Source organism: Herpailurus yagouaroundi, unplaced genomic scaffold (assembly GCF_014898765.1).
Source record: "Herpailurus yagouaroundi ecotype Mexico unplaced genomic scaffold, PumYag 159, whole genome shotgun sequence".
Classification (NCBI taxonomy): domain Eukaryota; kingdom Metazoa; phylum Chordata; class Mammalia; order Carnivora; family Felidae; genus Herpailurus; species Herpailurus yagouaroundi.
This window is the reverse complement of record NW_024412400.1, coordinates 9,551,667-9,575,378: the sequence shown is the minus strand read 5'-3', so window position 1 is coordinate 9,575,378 and position 23,712 is coordinate 9,551,667. Positions and strand designations below refer to the sequence as shown.

At 47.0% G+C, this 23,712-nt stretch overlaps 1 protein-coding gene across 5 annotated transcripts in view; it reads right to left on the bottom strand.

The window, feature by feature from the left end:
• The window catches only part of TRAK1 (trafficking kinesin protein 1), a 125,208-nt gene extending 101,786 nt beyond the window's left edge, over positions 1-23,422 (bottom strand). Inside the window, exon 1 of one of the 5 annotated variants that reach the window (XM_040479919.1) lies at positions 23,230-23,422. Coding sequence is in view for 3 of the 5 variants with exons in the window: in XM_040479909.1 (XP_040335843.1) it covers positions 19,622-19,712 (91 nt within the window). In the remaining 2 variants the exon portion in view is untranslated. Of the gene's footprint in view, positions 1-19,621; positions 19,837-23,229 lie in introns of those variants that run through there. The other 4 variants (XM_040479915.1, XM_040479909.1, XM_040479910.1 and 1 more) reach the window with 4 other exon arrangements.
• Between the last annotated feature and the right edge of the window lie 290 nt (positions 23,423-23,712).

The window sequence follows — 23,712 nt, the reverse complement described above, 5'->3', positions numbered from 1 at the left end:
AAATTCATGGAGACAGAAGGTAGAATGGTAGTTGCCCGAGGCTGGAGGGAGAGGGGAACAGGGGTAGCTTTTAAAGGGAACAGAGTTTCAGCTGGGGAAAAGGAAAAAGTTCTGGAGATGAATGAAGGTGATACTTACTCAGCATCGTGAGTGTGCTTAACACTGCAAAACAGTACAGTTAGAAATGGTTAAAATGATAAACTCTGTGTTGTGTATATTTTACCCCTTTTTTTTTTTTAAAACAAATAAAGGATGGTCACTGCATTAGGGATTTTCTTTTCTCTCTCAGACTTGGGACTTCAACACCCCAGGGGCAAGAAAAGATACACACGGAATAGACGTTTAAGAATATTCAATAGAACCAAGCACACGGGCAGGTGGTGGCTAACACCAGGAGGGAAGGGAACAGAGGAGGTGGAGGGGCTGGGCACGGACGCCCATGCATCTTGTCTTGCCCCAAACAGCCCCAGTTCGTGCCTGTTGTTCCAGCGTAAGAGTGGTATCACCCTCTGTCACACACGACGTGTCCCTTCTAGAAACAGGCTGGCAGGTCCTCAATAAGGTAAACACAGAATCACCATGTGACCCTGCAATTCCACTCCTGGGTTTACAGCCAAAAGGAGTGAAAGCGGGTATTCAAACAAAACCTTGTATACAAATGCTCACACTAACAGTCTTCCTAGCGCTCAAAAGGTGGAAACAATCTAATGACCAATGACCAATGCGTGAACTGACAAAAAGAAAATGCGGTATATCCATACAGTGCAATGTTATTCAGCCTTAAAAAGGAATTAAGTACCGGGGCGCCTGGGGGACTCAGTCAGTTAAGCGTCCAGCTTCAGCTCAGGTCATGATCTCACAGTTTGTGAGTTTGAGCCCTGAGCCCCGTGTGGGGCTCTGTGCTGACAGCTCACAGCCTGGAGCCTGCTGCGGATCCTGTGTCTTCCTTTCTGCCCTCCCCCATTTGCACTCTCTCTCCCGCAAAAATAAACAAACATTAAAAAAGGACAAAAAGGAATGAAGCACTGATACATGCTACTAGGTGAATGAACACCGAAAACATCGTGCTAAGTGAAAGAAACCACTCACAAAAGACCACGTATCGTAGGATTCCATTTATGTGAAATATCCAGAATGCATAAATCCATAGGGATAGAAAGCGCATCAGATGGGTAGTTGCCAGAGGCGAGGAGGAGGGAGGAACAGAAGTGAGTGCTAATGGGTAGGAAGTCCCCTTCGGGGGTGATGAAATGTGCTGGAAATGGATGGTGCTTACGCACATCTGAATACTCCGAATGCCACTGAATTACACACTTTAAAGACGGCTACATGGGAAATATTATATGCATTTTAATACAATAAAAAAAAAAAAACTCCTAATAACAAAAGTGTCCCTGCCGAAAAGCCACAATGCGACACGACTACACAATCACTAGGATGACTATAATAAAAGAGACAACGGCATGAGTCAGGGAGGACGTGAAGAAACGGGAACCCTTACAGACTGACGACGGGAATGAGAGACGGAGTAGGTACTCGGGAAGTACTGCAACTCTGTAAATCAACTACAAAGTATCAGTAAATTGTGTGATTACAACGGGGACATTTTATGGTTGTGGAAACTATAGCTCCACGAAGCTGTCATAAACTGTCCTTGCTCGGAGGAAGTCAAACTTTCACTGTTGGCAAACGACACAATACTCTGTTTAGAAAACCCCAAAGTCTGCACCAAAACACTGCTAGACTACATGAAATCAGCAAAATCGCAGGATATAAAATCACTGTACAGAAATCTGCAGCAGTTCGATATATCGATAATGAAGCAGCGGAAAAAGAAATCAGGGAATCGATCCCATTTACAACTGCACCAAAAACCATAAGATACCTAGGAATAAACCTAAGCAAAGAGGTAAAAGATCTGTAGTCTGAAAACTAGAGAACACTTTTGAAAGAAGCTGAAGAGGACACAAAGAAAATGGAAAAAATCCCATGCTCATGGATTGAAAGAACATGGTTAAAATGTCAATACTACCCAAAGCAATCTACACATTTTACTGCAGTCTCCATCAAAATACCATGAGCATTTTTCACAGAGGTAGAACACACAATCCTAAAATTTGTATGCAACCACAGAAGACCACCAATAGTCCAACCAATCCTGAAAAAGAAAAGCAAAGTTTTTCTTTTGGGAAAGAAAAGAAGACTTTGGGAGACATCACAATTCTGGACTTCAAGCTATATTACAAAGCCATAATCATTAAGACAATAAGGTACTGGCACAAAAACAGGCATACAGATCAATGGAACAGAATAGAAAACCCAGAAATGGAGCCACAATGACAAGGCCAACTAATCTTCAACAAAGCAGGAAAGGATATGCAATGGAAAAACAGCATTCCCTTCAACAAACTGTGTTGGGAAAACTGGATGGCAACATGCAGAAGAAGGAAACTAGACCCTTTCTTACACCATACACAAAAACAAATTCAAAATGGATGAAAGACCTAAATGTGAGACAGGAAACCATCAAAATCCTAGAGGAGGAAACAGGCAGCAACCTCTTTGACCTCAGCCGCAGCAACTTCTTGCTAGACACATTGTTGAAGGCAAGGAAAACAAAAGGAAAAATGAACTACTGGGACCTCATCAAAATAACAAGCTCCTACAAAGGAAACAATCAACAAAACTAAAAGGCAGCCTATGGAATGGGAGAAGATCTTTGCAAACGACATATTGGATAAAGAATTAATATCCAATATCTATAAAGAACTTAGCCAACTCAACACCCAAAAAAACAAATAATCCAGTGAAGAAATGGGCAAAAGACATGAACAGACACTTTTCCAAAGAAGACATCCTGATGGCTAACAGACACATGAAAAGATGCTCAACATCGCTCATCATCAGGGAAACACAAATCAAAACTGTGATGAGACAACACCTCACATCTGTCAGAATGGCTAACATTAACAACACAGGAAACAACAGATGTTGCTGAGGATGCAGAGAAAGGGGAACCTCTTGCACTGTCAGTGGGAATGCAAACTGGTGCAGCCACTCTGAAAAACAGAATGGAGGTTCCTCAAAAAGTTAAAAACAGACTACCCCATGATCCAGCAACTGCATTACTAAGTATTTACCCAGAGAATACAAAAATACAGAATCGAAGGGGTACATGTACCCTGATGTTTACAGCATCATTATTTTTTTTTTTAATTTTTTTTTCAACGTTTATTTATTTTTGGGACAGAGAGAGACAGAGCATGAATGGGGGAGGGGCAGAGAGAGAGGGAGACACAGAACCGGAAACAGGCTCCAGGCTCCGAGCCATCAGCCCAGAGCCTGACGCGGGGCTCGAACTCCCGGACCGCGAGATCGTGACCTGGCTGAAGTCGGACGCTTAACCAACTGCGCCACCCAGGCGCCCCTACAGCATCATTATTGACAACAGTCAAACTGTGGAAACAGCCCAAATGTCCATCAACTGATAAATGGATAAAGAAGATGTGTTTTATATATACACAACGGAATATCACTCAGCCATCAAAAAGAATGAAATCTTACCATTTGCAATGACGTAGATGGAGCTAGAGTATATTATTCCAAGCCAAATAAGAGAAAGATAATCGGAACAAGACAAATACCATATGATTTCACTCATATGCAGAATTTAAGAAAACAGATGAACATATGGGAAGGGGGGAGAAGAGGGGAAGAGAAAACATAAGAGACTCTTAACCACAGAGAACAAATTGAGGGTTGATGGAGGGAGGTGAGAGGGGGCTAGATGGGGGATGGGTATTAAGGAAGGCACTTGTGATGAGCACTGGGTATTGTATGTATGTGATGAATCACCAAATTCTACTCCTAAAACCAATATTACACTATACGTTACCTAACTAGAATTTAAATAAAAGCTTGAAAAAAAAATCACTGTTGCTTGAACAATGACAATAGCTGCTTGGGCCAACTATTTATGAGATCTGAAATTAAAACAATGAAAGCTTCGGGTGCCTGGGTGGCTCAGTCAGTTAAGCGTCTGACTCTTGATTTCAGCTCAGGTCATGATCTCACGGTTTGTGGGTTCGAGCCCTGTGTCAGGGTCTGTGCTGACAGAGTGGAGCCTGCTTGGGATTCTCTCTCCCCACCCCCTCTCTCTGCTTCTCCCCTGCTTGTTCTCTATTCCTGTCTCTCTCAAAATAAATAAACATTTAAAAAAAAAAAAAGAAAGCTTATCAAATACAAATGGGAGTCATTAAGTACCTGTAAATTATTTCTGCAGATTCCTATATGTTAACAGTCACATCTTCAATACACTTTTTAAAAGATATTCGTTGCAAAAAAAAAAAAAACAGATTCTTAAATTCAGGAACAAACTGCCACAGAGGCAGTGGGTGCAGGGGTGGATAAAATGGATAAAGGGGATTAACAGTACACTTACCTTGATGAGAAATTTACAGAATTCTTTTTTGTTTGTTTTGGGGGGGCACAAGGGAGGGGCAGAGACAGAGAATCTCAGGAGGGGCACAGAGAGAGAGAGAGAGAGAAACAAGGCTCAAGCTCATCCAAAGCAGGCCTCCAGTTCACCTGACGTGGGACTCGAGCTCATGAACCGTGAGATCATGACCTGGGCTGAAGTCAGATGCTTACTGACTGAGCCACTCAGGCGCCCTAGAATTGAATCATACTGTACACCTGAAACTAATACAACTCTGAGTTAATTATACTTGAATTAAAAATTTCTTAATTTTAGGGGCGCCTGGGTGGCGCAGTCGGTTAAGCGTCCGACTTCAGCCAGGTCACGATCTCGCGGTCCGTGAGTTCGAGCCCAGCATCGGGCTCTGGGCTGACGGCTCGGAGCCTGGAGCCTGTTTCTGATTCTGTGTCTCCCTCTCTCTCTGCCCCTCCCCCATTCATGCTCTGTCTCTCTCTGTCCCAAAAATAAATAAACGTTGAAAAAAAAAAATTTCTTGATTTTAAAAATTAAAAAAAAAAAGTCACTGCATTGCCAAATACAACCTTCGTGTCTAGCGGCATTTAAGTAAATCATACCAACTGAATGAAATATTATAAAGCCACGAATAACAATGATTTGTTCACTTCTGGGGAAGGGTCATCAGGGCAGAAACTGGAATAAAGATCTAGGGGGAACAGTGTTCCAAGCACAGGGAAGAGTAAATATAAAGAAAAACCAGAGGCATTCATGTACCTGTTGGCCATTCGCATTTAGTTCTTAGTAATATCCAACATTTTTTCACAGACATATTGGTCATTTGTAATTTTTTTTTATGTTTATTTTTGAGAGAGAGAGAGAGAGAGAGAGCAGAAGCCAGGGAGGGGCAGAGGGAGACAGGGGATCTGAAGCAGACAGATCTATGCTGACCACAGAGGCCTGAGTCAGCGCTCAAACTCATGAACTGTGAGATCATCACCTGAGCCAAAATCAGACGCTTAACCAACTGAGCCACCCAGGTGCCCCCATTTGTAATTCATTACAGGATGCTCATACATACTTTTTTCTTGCTTATCTCTTCTTTAATACTGATATAGAGAGGAGCCTTATATGAACCCTTTGTCTATCAAATATAGTGCAATCGTTTCTGCAGCTTGTCACTGGTCTTGCAAACCTACTCATGGTTCCTGCTTTTTCCACACAGCCTTGTGTACTGCAACAGGCCTTTCTACCGGGAGCTCACATGCCTGTGTAAGAGGAGGGCACTCTTGTACTGCACAGGCAGGAGCTCTTCCAGCCCTATCTTAAAGAAGTGTAAAATACGCTCTACACCTAGGGCTCCATCCCCAAGGGGGCACACGCCAGCCTTGCGTGGCTCTGGGCTTGCAGAGGCTGCTCTTCCTCCCGTGCCCACCTTCAGGGGAGCTGCAGGGCTCCGAGCCCCCGCCCTCTGCGTGCCTCACAGCCTTTGGCCTGCAACCAGTCGTGTCCTTCGTGCTTTGTACGGTTTAGCGTTTCGGTTACAAAGTCGCAGAACTGTCATTTGGGGCCCGCGATTTTGCAGACCATGCAAGCTTTTCAGGGACAGATACGCTGTATCACAGCAAGAAACCCAGTATAAGGCTTCGCTTTCAAACAGTGAAAATGATCCATTATTTTCTTTACAGTTCTAGCCCCTGCATCTGGCTTAGCATGGCCTTGCCCATCTCAAGATTATTAAAATTCCCAGCAATATTTACCTCCACCACTTTTGCAGCTTCATTCTTGATACTCTATCTTTGAGCCATCTGGATTTTATTGGGTGTGAAAGTTGTGTAGGGATCCGGCTTACTTTTTAGAATGATAACAAACAACAGCAGTAACAATGCATTTATTGAGTGCTACCAACACTACATAAATCCTACCAGGTGAGGGCGCTGTTCCTATGCAGCCAAACCTCCTCTTACTGATACAGGTAATTAGTTCCCTTTAAGTTACTAGGAGGTAAATCTATATTTTTCTAATTCTCCATAGGACAGATGGGTAGCCTATTATACTTCATCTCACCAACCCCCCCCCCTTGACTTCTGTTGCTCTAATTTTGGGGGTTCAGATCCAGTTTCCTGTTTTAAAATTATTAACTTTTTGCTTACATCTGCTTTCTGTTTTGCAAAAAACTTTATTCCCTGTATACATATTTATTCCATATATGTACATATATATGTATGCATATGTATATATACATATATGTGTATGTATATGCATATATATACATACACATATATATAAATATATATGTGTGTGTGTGTGTACATATATATTCTTTCTTCCTTTCTTTCTTTCCCAATCTCAATGACAGTGAGATCACGATCTGAGCCAAAATCAAGAGAGGGATGCTCACCAACTGAGCCACACAGGCGCCCCTATACCCAATATTTATAGTTAGCCTCTCTAAAGCTCTTAAGGCAGCCAAGCAGCTGCCAGGGTTCAAAGCCCACATCCTCCTACCTGTCCTCTCCTCCCCCAAAGTTAGCTTTTACTATGGAATGAAAGTCCATTAATGTTGAGGTTAAATGCTGAGATAAAGAGTCATAAGTCAAATCAGGAAAACTTTATTAACAGAACACAATTTTATAAAATCCTAATGCCTACCATGCCTCCACCGTTCAATGCAGTCAACTGCTTTATTCATCTAAATTGTTTCCTAGACAGGAAATTCTGTTTATAAGTGAACAATGGTTATTTTTTTAAAGCATGAAGTGAGATCATCTGGATATTAAAAGATTGCAAACTCATCCCCCAAAAAGCATTACAGCAGTCCAACAAGAAGCAATCAAAGAAAACAGATAAATAAAACCTGACTGTGAAACAATTCCATGTTACTCGAACCAGGTTTCAAACTCACACATGTAAATTCAAAGAGCAGAAAATTACACAGGATGACGTCCTGCAAAGCAGAACACAAATGAAGAAATATAAAGGTATAATAAGAATAAAGGACAAGTGTTAAAGCTTCCTCCTCAGGTGATGTATTCTGATGCACAGGTGTCAGGGCAATGAAAGCGTTTATTGCATGTACACCTGCATAGCATGATGGCCGTTCGAGAAGATCCCTCACTCTGCTCTCCAAGACCAGGACTGAGCCTGTCGGGGCCAAGAAAAAACACAGGCAGCAGAATCCGAGAGGTCACCCTCTGAAAGCTCATTCATTCAGCCACATGGGGGACAGGGATGGGAGTGGATGGTGGGGGGGAGGTGACAGCTAAAGGGTCTGGAGTTTCTGGGGTGATGAAAACGTTCTAAAATTGATTTGTGGTAATGACTGCACAACCCTGCGAGTAAACCAAAAGCCACCAAATGATATACTTTAAACGGGTGAATTATATCTCAATGAAGTGGTCACACACACACAAATGTAACCACAACACATGTGAACGTAGGGTCACTGAGCACACCTACTACCCTTATTCAGGGCACATCTCCAAGTCCCTCACCAAACACCGTCCATGAACGATAATCCGAATCCACCAGGAAGGTTAAATTACCTTAAACCCCCATCATCCTTGGAAAGACCAAGGAGCCTTGAATACCCTTTACAGACATTTCTACAGAAAACGGTTCAACAAAATGAGGTTTCATACCCAGAAACAATAAACTTTGGCTGCCTAGAAAACTCAGTGACAATGGAACAACTATTTATGGCTCAACAATGCTCAACGGTGGGTGGGGTTTCACTGGCCTCCCCAAGAGTTTCCCAACTAATAAGGGATATTTCTCTTTTGTTGTTAAGTTGACATCTTGATACAAACCAGCACTGAACGTCTCACCCAGGAGTCCCCCAACTACGATCCACAGTGAAGTCCTGTGTGTTTCCGTAAACAACAATTTTATTCAAACACAGCTACGCCCATTACTCTAGGTCTACGGCTGCTTTCAGCTACAACAGCAGAGGCCAGTGGTTGCCACACAGACCATGTGACCCACGAACCTAAAATATTTACTCTCTGGCTTTTAGGGACAAGTCTGCTGACTGCTACTCTAGGCCGGAGGAGAGAGATCCCTGAGCCGACCTATGCACCCCAGCCATTTCGGGATCTTCTAAAATCTGGCTTCCAATTCTTCCTTCGCTACCTCCCCTTGCTTTGGTTCACTGTAAACAAAAATCACTTTGCAGTTCCGTGACTTCGAGCTGGGCCACAGAACTTGCCTTGGCCGATGGAATGTGAGCAGGTATCACATACCGCAGGTACAACCAGAGACTCTGAGCGTGTTCCTTTTTTTTTTTTTTTTTCCAACGTTTATTTATTTTTGCGACAGAGAGAGACAGAGCATGAACGGGGGAGGGGCAGAGAGAGAGGGAGACACAGAATCGGAAACAGGCTCCAGGCTCTGAGCCATCAGCCCAGAGCCCGACGCGGGGCTAGAACTCACGGACCGCGAGATCGTGACCTGGCTGAAGTCCGACGCTTAACCGACTGCGCCACCCAGGCGCCCCTCTGAGCGTGTTCCTTGAGTTTGTTTTCATAAGCCCTGTCCTCTGCCAGAAGGCTACAGTGTTAGACAGCCTTTGCCACCGGAGGCCAAATCCTCAAATGAGAGAGATAGGTGGAGCCCAGGTCATCCCCGGGTGACCTACAGCCACAAGCAAGGAATAAATGTTGTAGTGGCCACTGTGGACTTGGGAGCCGTGTGTTACCCAACAAAACCTGACTAATACATACGCAATTTAAAATGACATAAAGTTGGGGCGCCTGAGTGGCTCAGTCGGTTAAGCATCCGACGTCGGCTCAGGTCACAGGCTCACGGTTCGCGGGTTCAAGCCCAGCATCAGGCTCTGTGCTGACAGCTCAGAGCCTGGAGCTTGCTTTGGATTCTGTGTCTCCCTCTCTCTCTGCCCCTCCCCCGCTCACGTGTTTTCTCTCTCTCAAAAGTAAACATTAAAATAAATAAGTAAATAAATAAAATGATATAAAGTATGACAAGTGATAGCTGCAAGAATAAAGTTCAGTGCATGGCACTGACACCACACCACCATCTAGGTTAGGATCTCCTAACAAACACTTTAAGCAGGAAAGACATGGTCACACGTGGCTCTCAAGATACTCCCCACCTTGCAAAAACGGGGATCAATTAAAACAAAGGTGGAAGGAACAAGTCAGGAGAAGGCATGGAGGGATGGGAGCGAATTTGTTTTGTTCCACACAACTGAAGCTGTCTTCCTTGCCTGTCAGATCCTCTGGACAATTAACCTGCTCTTTCCTTCAATCCCTTTTAAAAGTTGCAAACCCAGGGCACTGCAGGTGTCTGGTTGCTGGTACTTCCGTGGACCACTAGGTGGCGCCGCGTACACACCTGGGCAGGCCGCCCCAGCCTCCTGGGTCCCAGGCAAAAGGAGCCTGGGCATCAGAAGACTTCCTTTCTCCACCTCAGCCTTGTCCCTTCCCATTTCTCCTCACCACAAACCCCCCCCACAAGTAGGAAGAAATAGAGCTGAAATAACACTGAGCGATGGAGTTCAAACCTGCAGTTATGGCCATCTGAACGGACTGCTGTAAAGGTTTTTCTTGATAGAGAAAAAAAAAGTACAATTATATTTATCAGATAAGCTGAAACTCAACACACTGGGGGGAAATGAGAACAGGATTCCTATCGAGAGAAGGGAAGGAATGTCAGGGTCCCAGGGCCCCCAGGCTCAGCCTTATCATCATCTTTCGAACCACTGAGAAGCAAGACCTTCCTTCTCTCCCGCTGAGAAGGTTCGGTTTAGCTCACACACGTGTTCCATCCAGAATCACAAAATACACGGTGATCCCTATCTACAAAAGCCAGAAGGGACACCATCCAAAGCGGGGCTTCCCCAATTCTGGAATTCAAAATCAAGCTGCACAGACAGCGAACTGCCAGATGAGGACGATGGGCACGGACGATGGGCACAGATTTCGTGGTTAACCTCATTTCTGGAGGCAGCGTCACAGAACTTGAAATTAAGCTGAGCTATAAGTAAAAAAGAGTCACTAACCCTTACTGAAGGCCTTCCAAAAGCCACCGCTGTATAAGCCCTGAATAGGAATTACCACACTGAGCACCAGCAACAACCCTGAGGTGCTTACTGTCATCCCATTTTAGGGATGCACAAACAGGTTCAGAGACCAGCCGACTTGCCCACGGTCCCACTGCAGATGCTGCAGTCGTTAACACACATCTAGACCTCTCTGCCCCAAAGCCAACATGCTTTAGGCGCAGAACCCCAGGAAGCCACATTCTGTCTCCTTGGGAATACTGTCAGAGTCTGTTAGGGCTGAATTATCAGGGTGGGTGGAATTCCCACAGGGGCCAAGTTCACGGCGTCTTGAGAAAATACAGTGGGCCAACATCCATTTATGTCCTCTTCAACCCCAAGTATGTCCAATGATATTTCAACAGAACTATGTTAGAATAAGCATAAGAGAAAAGCAACCTATGTGTCTTACTAAACATAGGTAGGCAAAGGGCACTTTTACCAGAATAGCTACTCAATGAAAACCTAAGGCAACTGAGCTTCCTAGAACCCAAAGCAAAAAGAGACCTCCCCACACACAACCAACAAAAAATTCACCGTCTAATAAAAAAAGAAGCTTACATAAACAGGAAAGAAAGCAGTTCTAGCAAGAACCTCAAGAGTTCATCAAGAAATTTTTTTAATGTTTATTTATGTTTTGAGAGAAAGAGAGTAGGAGAGAGACAGAGTGTGAGCAGGGGAGGGGCAGAGAGAGAGAGAGGGAGACACAGAATCCGAAGCAGGCTTCAGGCTCTGAGCAGTCAGCACAGAGCCCGACGCGGGGCTCGAACTCATGAACTGAGAGATCGTGACCTGAGCCGAAGTCGGACGCTTAACCGACTGTGCCACCCGGGTGCCCCTCGTCAAGCAATTTTTCAGACAAATATTCAATAACATAATGGGAAGTAGCTTTAAAATCATTTTTTACAAATGATTCAGAGACGCCAGTCACTTCCATAATCAACTAAAGCTTTTTTTTTTTTTTAACACAGATGATATCCTAAAAGTCTATGAAGACATTGTAACAGAGAACATTTCCATCACTGTAGAAGGTTCCACTGGACTTGCTTAGAGCTTCAGAGTTTTTCTAAGTATTTCACAAAAATATGTCACTTGCTCCCCCCCGGGCCCCCCCCCCCCAGTAAATCCATCATTCCTGTCAGGTAGAGAAATAAATTCTGCCTCCCCAACACTCCAGAAGCCTCCGAGACCTGCCCTCCCCTGAGGCCACACTGCAAGGCTTTCCCCATGAATGGAGCCAAATCCCAGCCAGAATACGCCTGGGGCCCAAGACAGGGCAGAGGGGGCCCTGGGACAGCAAGAAACAAAGAAGACGGGAGGGGGTCTGCAAACAAAGGGGAGGCTGAAGGGCAACATGTAAAACAACTAAGCCTTTACCCTCCACCTACCAACCCACCTCAGGCAGCCTGGGCTCTCCTCCAGGCCAGACAGAAATAGATAAAAAGACAATGACAGGGAGACAGACAGACAGATGACAGATGATAGACAGGCAAGAAACAGCAACAACAAAGAAACAGACTAATTGAATGTTTACTATGTACCAACAACTTGCTCAGTACTCTGCATGTAGTAACTCGTTTAGCCCTCACGGTGACCCAGTGAGGCAGGTACCCCGAGACCTTCTCTCCCGTTGGCAAAGAAAGGAAAGTACAAAATAACAATTCTCTGGGTGCTTGGGTGGCTCAGTCGGTGGACCGTCCGACTTCGGCTCCGGTCATGATCTCGCGGTTCATGAGTTCGGGCCCCGTGTCGGGCTCTGTGCCCACAGCCCGGAGCCTGGAGCCTGCTTGGGATTCTGTGTCCCCCTCTCTCTCTGCCCCTCTCCTGCTCACACGCGGTCTCTCTCAAAAATAAACATTAAAGGGGCGCCTGGGTGGCGCAGTCGGTTAGGCGTCCGACTTCAGCCAGGTCGCGATCTCGCGGTCCGTGAGTTCGAGCCCCGCGTCAGGCTCTGGGCTGATGGCTCAGAGCCTGGAGCCTGTTTCCGATTCTGTGTCTCCCTCTCTCTCTGCCCCTCCCCCGTTCATGCTCTGTCTCTGTCCCAAAAATAAATAAACGTTGAAAAAAAAAATTAAAAAAAAAATAAATAAACATTAAAAAATAATAATAATAAAAGAAAATAAAAAACAATTCTCTTATTTCAAATCATGGGAGTTACTACTCCATGAGCTAAAAACAGGAACTGTTAAGAAGAATTTATCTCAAATCCCAGAATATAAAAATAAAAATTCTGTTAGGAAATACCAAAAGATGCTCAACCGCTACATGCTGAGAGGAATATAAATCGAGGCCATATGCGCTCTTGTTTTCACACTTCAGTTGGCAAAGCGCAAGATGTTTGCTGATACCCAGGGTGCAGGGGGTGTGGGCCCAGACACCCCCACTTCGAACAATACAAAAATACAACCTCTCTGGCAATGTCTGTCTGTCCAAACTGAAGTCCTCACCGCAGAAATTCTCCTCACAAGTGCATTCATCACATAAGTGCTCAATCGATATCCCCTGTGGCCTTCAGCTACATCACTAGAGACCCTGAGCCAGAACCACTCAGCTAAGCTACTCCTAAATTCCCAACCCGCAGAAATAGGTGAGACTAGAAATGTTTGCTGTTTCAAATGAGCAAGGTTTGGGGGAAGTATGCTACACAAATAATACATGACAATTCAATGCAGGGAGATGTAAAAGATACTTAAAATAACGTCTAATACATAGTAAGTGCTCTATCAATGGTAGCTATTACTACCAATCATCTTCCCACCACAGGGCCTTTGTTCGTGCTGTCTTCACTGCTTGGAATGCTCTTTCCCCAGCCCCACCCCACTAATTCCTATGTATCTCTTCAGACTTCTGCTTAAATACTGCTTTTCCATAGAAACCTTGGAAATTCCACTTCAGAAATCCCCTTTACACAATCTTTTTATCACCCTCTACTTCTCCTATTAATATCAAACAATTATATAGTAATAGTAGTTAAATAGTAATTCATGTAACTATTCTTAAGACATTTTTTCCTTTTGGGGCACCTGGGTGGCTCAGTCGGTTGAGCGTCCAACCAGCTCAGGTCAAGATCTCACAGCTCGTGAGTTCGAGCCTCGTGTCGGGCTCTGTGCTGACAGCTCGGAGCTTGGAGCCTGCTTTGGATTCTGTGTCTCCCTCTCTCTCTGCCCCTAACCCACTCGCATTCTGTCTCTCTCAAAAATAAACATTAAAAAAAAATGTTTTTTAAGACATTTTCCTCTTTTGGGGGCACCTGGGTGGCTGAGTCAGTTTACATCCAACTCTTGATTTTGGCTCAAGGTCATGGGATCAAGTCTGGTGGTCCAGCTCCGTGCTGAGCACAGATCCTGCTTGGGATTCTCTCTCTCTTTCCCTCTGCCCCTCACCCACTCACACGCACACTCTCTGGCAAGCTCTCTCTAATTTAAAAGACAATTTTCCTCTTCTGAAATACAAAAGAATCTCAAGCTGGCACACTGCCTTACCCTCTGAACACATAACAGAAACTCAATTATACCTCTTAAAGGTCAACAACCCATTAGAAAAATGAGCCAGGCAAAAAGATAGGCTGTTTGCAGAAAATAAAATACAACACAAAAACACCGTAAGACTATCCACCATGAAAAAGATACAAAATAAAATGAAGTGCCCTTTTTCGTGACTACCTGATTAGCCAAGATGAAGAGGGCTGACACTGCCCAGAGTTGCCAGAAAGCTGCCTCTCCGGCACACCCACGGTAGACACTGAACGGGAGCAGGCTCTGTGGAGGGCAGTGCTATGATCTACATCAAATCATAAACGCACACCCTGTTAGCTTACAGACATCCTGGTTATGTGACCCAAAAGATACACATGCAAGAATGTTCCTTCGAGCACTATTAAAACACAAACACTGGAAATAACTGGAAGCTTCCACCAAGAGGCGTCTGCTCCAAACAGTGGCTCTTGTTTGGACCTTACGTGACCAGCATATGGTCAGCTGCCTCAGCAGCCACAACCTTCACGGCTTTTTTTTTTTTTTTTTTTTTTAGTTCATTTATTTTAAGAGAGAGAGCAGACGTTCAACACAAGCGGGGGAGGAGCAGAGAAAGAGGGAGAGAGAGAATCCCAAGCAGGCTCTGCACTGTCAGCACGGAACCCAACTCCGGGCTCGATTCCACAAAACCTGAGACCGTGACCTCACTGAAGTCAAGAGTTGGATGTTTGACCAGCCACCCAGGCGCCCCTCGGCCATTCCACCCACAAGGGGCAGGACCTGACTGCCCCTAATGAGGCCGTGTGCACGCGGTCACGGCCAAACTCCAGGTCACGTCAGTTTGTTTTACAAGACCAGCGCTTTCACCCCTGAGCTATGGAGCCTACTCGTGCATCAGTTTGCTTTAGCTTCTCATTTACGTTACAGCCAGGCACTATACTGTTGTTGTTGTTTTTATTGTGTTGACAAGGATTCGTGATCTATTAATTTCCAATTAATAAAGAAGAAATTAAAGAGTTTCTGTTAAAAAAGGAACATTACATCTGAGAAATGCTGGATTAAAAAAATGAACAAGGAGGGCGCCTGAATGGCTCAGTCGGTTAAGCATCCGACTCTTGGTTTCGGCTCAGGTCATGATCACTGTTCGTGAGTTCCGGCCTCACATCGGGCTCTACACTGACAGAGTGGAGCCTGCTTGGGATTTTTTTCTCTCTCCCTCTCTCTCTGCCCCTCCCCTGCTCGCTCTGTATCTCTCTCTCAAATAAATAAACAACAAAAAAAAAAATGCATCAGGATAATTCCAGATAACAGGAGACTTTGTAGCTATTTTAAAGAAAAAGGCAATATTATAGGTACTGTAACAAAACCATCATAAGAAATGGTGTCAACTCTTTAAAAATGCAGAGCAGAGTTTACGGTATGGGCCTTTTGTGTTTTGTTTTGAATAATAATTTCCCCATTTGTGTTTTTTTTTTTTTTAATGTTTATTTATTTTTGAGACAGAGAGAGACAGAGCATGAACGGGGGAGGGTCAGAGAGAGGGAGACACAGAATCGGAAGCAGGCTCCAGGCTCCGAGCCATCAGCCCAGAGCCCGACGCAGGGCTCGAACCCATGGACCGTGAGATCGTGACCTGAGCCGAAGTCGGACGCTTAACCGACTGCGCCACCCAGGAGCCCCCATTTGTGTTTTTTAAAAAAAGAATTTAGGGGCGCCTGGGTGGTGCAGTCGGTTAAGCGTCCGACTTCAGCCAGGTCACGATCTCGCGGTCTGTGAGTTCGAGCCCCGCGTCGGGCTCTGGGCTGATGGCTCAGAGCCTGGAGCCTGTTTCCAATTCTGTGTCTCCCTCTCTCTCTGCCCCTCCCCCGTTCATGCTCTGTCTCTCTCTGTCCCAAAAATAAATTAAAAAACGTTGAAAAAAAAAATTTAAAAAAAAAAAAAGAATTTAGAGAACAATTCTTGGTATGATTTTTTCTTAGAGTGGTTTAACTATATAGATGATAGAATGTTATTCTACATTGATAAGCTTTGGTACAATCCAAGCTTTACCACTTGCATATATGGGATTTATAATGTAAAACCCTGGTTAAACAAAAAAAAAATTTTTTTTTAATTTTTTTTCCAATGTTTTTTTATTTATTTATTTTTTTGGGACAGAGAGAGACAGAGCATGAACGGGGGAGGGGCAGAGAGAGAGGGAGACACAGAATCGGAAACAGGCTCCAGGCTCCGAGCCATCAGCCCAGAGCCTGACGCGGGGCTCGAACTCACAGACCGCGAGATCGTGACCTGGCTGAAGTCGGACGCTCAACCGACTGCGCCACCCAGGCGCCCCCAAATTTTTTTTTTTAATTTCACAATGAAGGAAGTTAACTTAAAGAGGGTCAGCAAACAACACTGCTGGGTCTGAACCCCAAGGACTGCTATTTTACAGAAGAGGGCAAGCCAGTCCATTCTGCACCTCCTTAAAGGTAGGGGTGACAGCAGTACCCTCCTCCCCCTGGCAGGGCTGTGCTGAGGACAAAATGAGCTTCCGCAGCAGCACCTGAAGCCTTGCCAGGCACAGAGCAACTGCTCGGGAAGTGTCAGCCTTTGTTAGCATTTGTGATGGCTAACTGTCAACCTGAGCCACAGGTGCCCACGTATTTTGCCAAACGTTATGCCAGGTGTTTCCGTGAGGGTATTTTTGGATGAGATAAAAACTTAAATCAGTAGACTGAGTAAAGCAGACTGCCCTCCTGAGTGTGGGTGGGCCTGATCCAATCCGGTGAAGGCCTGAACAGAACTAAGAGATCTCTCTGGAGTAAGAAAATTCTTCCCGCCCGACAGCCTTCGAGCTGACATCAACTTCTTCCCTGTCCTTGGACTCAAACCGCAACACGCTCTCTTTCTAGGTTGCGAGCTGCTGGTCTTTGGCCTGGAATCACACCACTGACTCTCTTGGGTCTCCAGCTTGCTGACTGTAGATCTTGGGACTTATCAGCCCATAATTGTGTGAGTCAATTCCTCATAATAAACCTCTTTATGGATGTATATCCTGTTGGTTCTGTTTCTCTGCAGAGCACTGACTAATATAAGATTTACGACATTTGATCTCTTCCGGGTCTAATTACGGCTATAAAGTTCCAGCTCATGGCAGTTTCAGTTTGAAGGGCTCAAATCTGTCAGTGGTCACACCAGATAAGCGATCAGAGATCAGACAAGTCTCTCGGGGCCATGAGTCCCAGGGTCACCACTAAGCAGTGCAGACGGGGGAACATCCAAATCTAGCAGCAAGGCCTGCTCCTGGCAGCAACATACCCTGAACCCTCTCTCCCCAAATCCCTGGAGAGCCCTCACAGAGGACCTCGGCCACAGTGGGAAACAGGAGGCTGAGGCCAGAGGCTGGCACCTGGACCCTTAGCCAGCAAACACCCCTTAACCCTGGTCTGGTCACATCGAAGAGAGGACACCTTCACAAAGCGTGTATGAAGAGATCCTCACTCTGATACCCGGAAGTCAAATTAATGTAAATCCATTACGAAAACTTAGCATCTAAGGGAAAACCACTAGGAATGCTATTTGCACTGGGATGGATATTCTGAAGCCCTTGCAAAGCACGCCTGATAAATAAGAAGATCGCTCTTTAATTGTTTTAAAGTTTGCTTTTTTTTAACGTTTATTCATCTCTGAGAGACAGAGAGAGACAGAGCATGAGCGGGGGAGGGGCAAAGAGAGAGGGAGACACAGAATCCGAAACAGGCTCCAGGCTCCGAGCTGTCAGCACAGAGCCCGACGCGGGGCTTGAACCCACGAACCGTGAGATCATGACCTGAGCCGAAGTCAGAAGCTCAACCAACTGAGCCACCCAGGCACCCCTAATTGTTTTAATATAGTTTAAACTATTTGCCAGCTTCTTAAAATGGTTTAAGGTGGGCAAAGACTACCAGGAATACATTGGATACATTAAAAACTTGTTTCAAATTCATAAGGGAAAGCAATCAGGAAGGTAAAGCATATCAAGCATCTGAAACTACAGCTTCCCGATCGCACGCTAAGAATCCCACTGATCAGTTTACCTACACTTTACAGTATATGTCAAACACCCTGTGTGACAAATATTCTACCCACTCACCTAATGATGAGAGACTGAGGGGAAGCAAGATCGCTGCAAAATAATTTACAGCGTGTTTAAAAGACAGATGTGAATGTTTTCGTGTTTTGCTAAAGATTAAACGTTAGCTCTAGAATATCAGCGTAAGAGGCCCTCGTCCTGAATTCCATGTGCAAAAACCAACCGTTAAACAGACCACATTCCACTAAGAAGGAGAAAAGAACAGTTCCAACTTCTGAGTTTAGAGAAAATGTGTAATTCTCTAGATTCTATTTCACATTTTTCTCACCCTGTGCAAGAAGGGATATTTCACTGTCCAATCTTTTCTTCTTCATTCAGCCAAGTAAGTACCATTCAGATTATAAATTTTCCATGGAAAACACATGAAGAATTTTATACTAGATAGGAATTGATTAGCAAGACCTTAAACTTCATTGATAAAAGACGTCCATCCTATTTTATTTGAGCATGTTTTCAGAGGATAAACCACTGAGTTTGATGGCTTAGACCAGTGACAGAAAAGGAACAAATCCTAAAGCATGGCCCTGTGATGGGGAGGGACACCTGGGCAGGGCTGCTCCATAAGCAGAGCCAAAGCAATTCTCGTGGGGGCCATCACCGGTCACTTACACCTCTTCCCACCTCCAGCGCTCTAAGACAGAGCCGGTTGTCATGACGGACCCCAGCAGAAAGCTGGCCTTGAATAGCTGTTAGTTGAACAGAATTACTGAACATGCGTAAAGATGTTTTACACAGCCCCCCACCCCCCCACACACTCACAGCACCCCACAATCTCTCATCCAAACTCCTATACGTCCTGAGACCTGAGCCGATTTGAACAGGACAAGAGGGGCTTGCCTCTCAGGAGTTGACTGGGTTTGGGCCCAGACAGCTCTTGTAACAGCATGCAGACTGGACACTCACCGACTATCGCACTCGGACCAGCCCCACAGCAGCGGAGACGAGGCACAGCAGCAATGATTCGCAAGCTCTCCATCACCGGGGTGTGGATCAGAGATACAGAGCCAAACACGTTTAGTCAAGGAAGGAAAAAAAAAAAAGCAAAAAAAAAACTAAAGGCAGAAAAGAGAGAAGGAGAAAAGGAGACACTAACTCTGTTCTTCACCTTTCAAAAAAGTCCTTGCTGAGCCAGATGCCAGTGGAGGCTCTGAGAAACCAGGATAAAGACACAGGATTAAGAAAATTGAAGAGCTGGAGAGGCCAGGAGGGCCTTGGAGACCCTTCCTGTTCGGCTGCTGCAAAGAACCACAAGGGGGAAGGTGGTGGGGGTCTGGGAGGCCTGGTCCCAGCTCCGACCTGGCCCTCATGGCCCCGTGTCACTGCCTCCCTTGAGCCGGGATGAGGGGACGAGGGAGGAACAGCCTCTAAGGACCCTCAGCGCTGCCCTTCCGTGATTCAATATTGCCATTTCCCCACCACACACCCAAGGACGACCTGCCAAGCAGAACAGAGCAGGAGAGAAACTACTTCTCCTGCGGTCTTCTCTCCTCTCTGGCCACACCACAAAGGAAACAAAGAGCAGACAAGCCCAGCAGACAACTTACCACATGAGTCTGTCCGGGTGAGCTTGCCCCGGGAGAGTGCTGGCAGAGGCTGGGCCCTGACGGGCTGCCTGAACTGACATACCAACGCCATGTGCAGGAATCGATTCCAAAGGCAACTCAGAGAGAAGACGGATCCTCCATGAGAACCCGGCTCGGGCAGGACCTCGGCACAGCCACCCTCCTGCGCCCTCCTCAGCAGTTTTCTCAGTCTGCTTGTTGGGGCAAATCCTAAGACCGTGAGCAGTTCTGGAAGTACAATGGGTTACGTAACCCCAGGCAGCCCAGCCACCCTATCGGCTCATCGTGTCGAACCGCCCCCAAGACAAAATGACGCGCCCAAAAATGTGATATCCCTAAGTCGAGGGGCGGGGGCGGCGCAGGGGAGCAGAGCTTTGTGGCCGGTGGCTGGCTTTGCCCAAAAACTAAAGAGGAACAAAAAGTCTGCTGTTCGTCTCACGGCTAGCTGGGAGCCGGGGGCGGAGTACATTTCGCGGGCTCCCAGGGCCACACTTGGAAGAGCCCTGGGAGCCACGGATGCATTCTTGGGGACACTCCAAGTCTCCCCGAGGGTTCTCCCACTGTGTGTCCTCCTCACAGTGAGCATCTAGTAAGACGTTAGCCTGAGCGTGTGTCGTGCATCAGCCAGCACCTCGAACGTGGAACAGGGCCGGCGTTTCCCTCCTGTTCACTAAACCTCCTGCTCATGTGACAGCGCTGAGCTCTGCTTCTCAGCCGTCCCACGGCGCCTGCCACCGTGTCCCGACAAGAGCCTCCCGCCACCACGCCCCGCAGGGTTTGAAGTTTCAGCAGCACAACGCTCTGGCATTTCTCCGTCCTCGGTCGTCACATTCAGAGAAAGCGAAACCATTTCCATGGGCTGGATGTTGCCTGGATTTCAACGGGCACAGATGCCACCGGGAGCCCAGGGGCTAGTTCAGGTGTTTGCACAAATGCAGCTGGGGCGCCACCTCCTCCGGGAAGCCCTCTGGGTCCTCCCCCAAACATTCCCCTCCAAGGCTCGGCCAGGCACCCCGTTACCGGGTTCCCACGTGCCCAGGCTGATCACTGTGTTCACCACAATACACAGTTTGCACCAGCTCATCTGTCAACCCCACTGCACTGTATGCCTGAGTGGCCGAGAACACCTGCCTCGGGGTCTCGACCTCGAGATGCAGATCTCACCCCTCACAGCTCAGGGATCTTAGGATACCGAACCTCTCGTGACTTAGTTTCTTTACCTGTAAAAAGGGGATAACAGACCCCACTTATTGGGCTCTGGCCACATGAGGTGCTATTTCAGCCACTGGGATTCAGGGCTGCACAAAGTCCTTGCCCTCAAAATACAAACCCATGTAGCTCATGACTAAGTCAGGGGAAGAAGAAAAGACAGGAAAGGGAGAAGGGAAAGGGAGGGGTAGGACCAGTCTTCCTGTAAAGCGGTCACAAAAAGGTCTCTCATGAAATGCCATTTGGAGAAAGTGAAGAGGGAATCATGAGGCCATCGGGGCGTAAGGTGATCCAGGTGCCGGGCAACAGCAAGGACAAAGGCCCTGAGGCAGCACATTCTTGGTGAGTCCAAGGATTAGAAAGGAGGCCAGTGTCTCTGGGATGGAGTGGGCACAGACAAGAGTCAAAAGGACAGGAAAGTCCTGTCCCTTAGACCTCACAGGCCTCAATCAGATAGAAGCCTGCTGGAGGTTTGGAGCAGAAGGGTTAAACCATACGACGTGTGTAAAAAGACTCTTCGCTGGGAAGAGACTGCACAAAAGCAAGCAGGGAAGCGGGAGGCCCATTAGGAGCCCCCTGGAATAATCCAGACGTGAGATGGAGGTAGACTAGACCAGGGTAGATGCTGTGGAGCTGCTCAGAGACGGTCCAGTTCTGGACACACGGAAGCCAGAGCCAACAGACTTCCCAGCAAACCGAGGAGTGAAAGAAATACAAATGCCTCTGAGGCATTTGGCCTGGGCAACTGGAAAGACAGAAGCACCATTTACAAAGCCAAGGCAGACCACTGGAAAAGCAGGCGTAGGTGGAAACCGGTTCATTTTTGGTTGTTTGAGTTTGAGATGCCCGCAGGCGTGAAGAGGTGAAGGTGAAGAGGTGAGATGTGGACTCAGACCATCATGTCTGGCCTCCAGGGGAGAGGTTGGGTCTGAAGACAGCAGCTAGACAGTGGTCAGCACAGGGCAGGTTTTAAATCCTGAAGATTGGGGGAGGGCACTTGGGGCACAGGTGTTTACAGGAGAGCAAGGACTGAGCCCCGGGCCCCCCAACATCCCCAGGCTTGGGAGGAGCAGCCAGCAAGGTAGGAGAACAGAAGAATCAAGACCAAAGCCAAGGGACCAGATTTCCAGGAGAAGGGAGTGGTCGACAGTGTTAAATCCTGAAGGCTAAGGACGGACCCCTGCACTGGACGAGGCCATCGGTGCTGAGGAAATGGTGGGGTCGCAGCCTGGACCCAGGTGAGAACAGAAGAGAAAATGCAGTCAGCTCACTGAGAAGCAGAGACGCAGCTATGGGCACCGCCTGTGGGGAAAATGGAGCCAAGAAGGATTATCTTTACAAAGGGAGAGATCACAGCCTGTCTCTGTGCTGATAGCACAGATCCAGGAGCAAGGGAAAACAGATGTAGACAGAAAGGAGATGTCAGAAATGTGTCCGTCCTTCCTTCCGCAGGTGGGCACGCAGGGGTGGGATTTGGAGCAAGAGTAGACAGAGGGCCACTTACGGGGCCAGAGTTCAGCACGAGGGCTAGGCACCCAGGCTGGGCTCCTGGGCCATCTCAGCGTCCCTCTACACTCAGGACACTCCTGACACATGGGAGGTCCTTCATGCTTAACGTGAGACAGAGCCATGAAAAGCTACTGGAAGCAAATCTGCACATTTTAAGCTGTCATCGGGCATTATTTCAAACAGGGGAAGAAAAGTAAACACTGCAGACAGAATGAGAACTGGGGCAAACTTTGATATGAACGCATCTGGACTTAACTCTAACGATGCCCCTTGCTGCTGTTCCACACACCATCCTACACCATCTCTGTTCAGAGCCCTTGCCTGCACCGGCTCCAAGCCCTGGTCTCGATGACCCCTTTGGGGAAAAGGAGCAAGCGAGAGCTCTCGTACGGTTAACGCTGCTCTGCTCCTGGGACACGGGGAAGACGTGACTGACGCAGGCATCCGTAAGGAGCGATATGAGCACAAACCTTGGCGGTATACAAAGGGTGCAGAAAGCAGTTCCCCATGTTTGCATCCCAGCACCCAGCTGTGTGCTATTTCCATCACGCCTGTCCTTAGGTGTGAATCAGAAACTGAGCGTCAGCGAGAGGGAGCGGCACCAAACTACGCTGAGCATCGCTACGGGTCACGCGTGCTGCTGGGGGTTCAAAATTCCCATCCTTAACCTTCATAGCAATTCTACGAGGCACTGTCTTCATCTCAAGTTGGTTCTAGACGGCAGGTCTCAAAATCCCACAGCTCAGACTCTTTGCACTCAGACTTCTCCTGGGCCCCTCACACTTTGCCCAATGCACTCCTGTGGCCACGCCCTCCCCCAGTCCTCACTGACTGAGGCCACCCTCCCTCCCTGGCAGGAAAGGCCCCCTTACCGGTGATGGTGCAGGCATCCCGGTACCCTCTGCAGCTGGGAGCATCTTCCACAGCCTCGCTTACATAGTGCTCCTCAGGGATGCCCGGGCTGCAGGCTAGGACTGCATGGTTGCACACCTCCAAAGGGGGCACGGAGTTGGCCAAAGTGTCGTCGTGCGGAGCTGTGGCGTCCAGCTTGGCAGGTTTCACGGGGAGGTACCCACTGCCATCGGGGGCCCCGCTGCCGGAGTCTGGGGCAGTTGGGTGGACAGGCCCCAGTAGGTCTGGCACACCAGCGGGGGCTCCTTACAGGGAATCTACAGGACAGTCAAGAGAGAAGGGCAGAGTCAGTCGAGTCTCTGAAAAAAATAAAAATAATAAAATAAAAACTAAGGGCCCTGAGATGATGTGGGCTCAGATCACAAGTCCTGAAAAGCGTTTTCTTCAAGCCAAGGTATTTCCAAGCAAGTTCCTCGACTTTGATAAGAGAACTGCAGTCAATT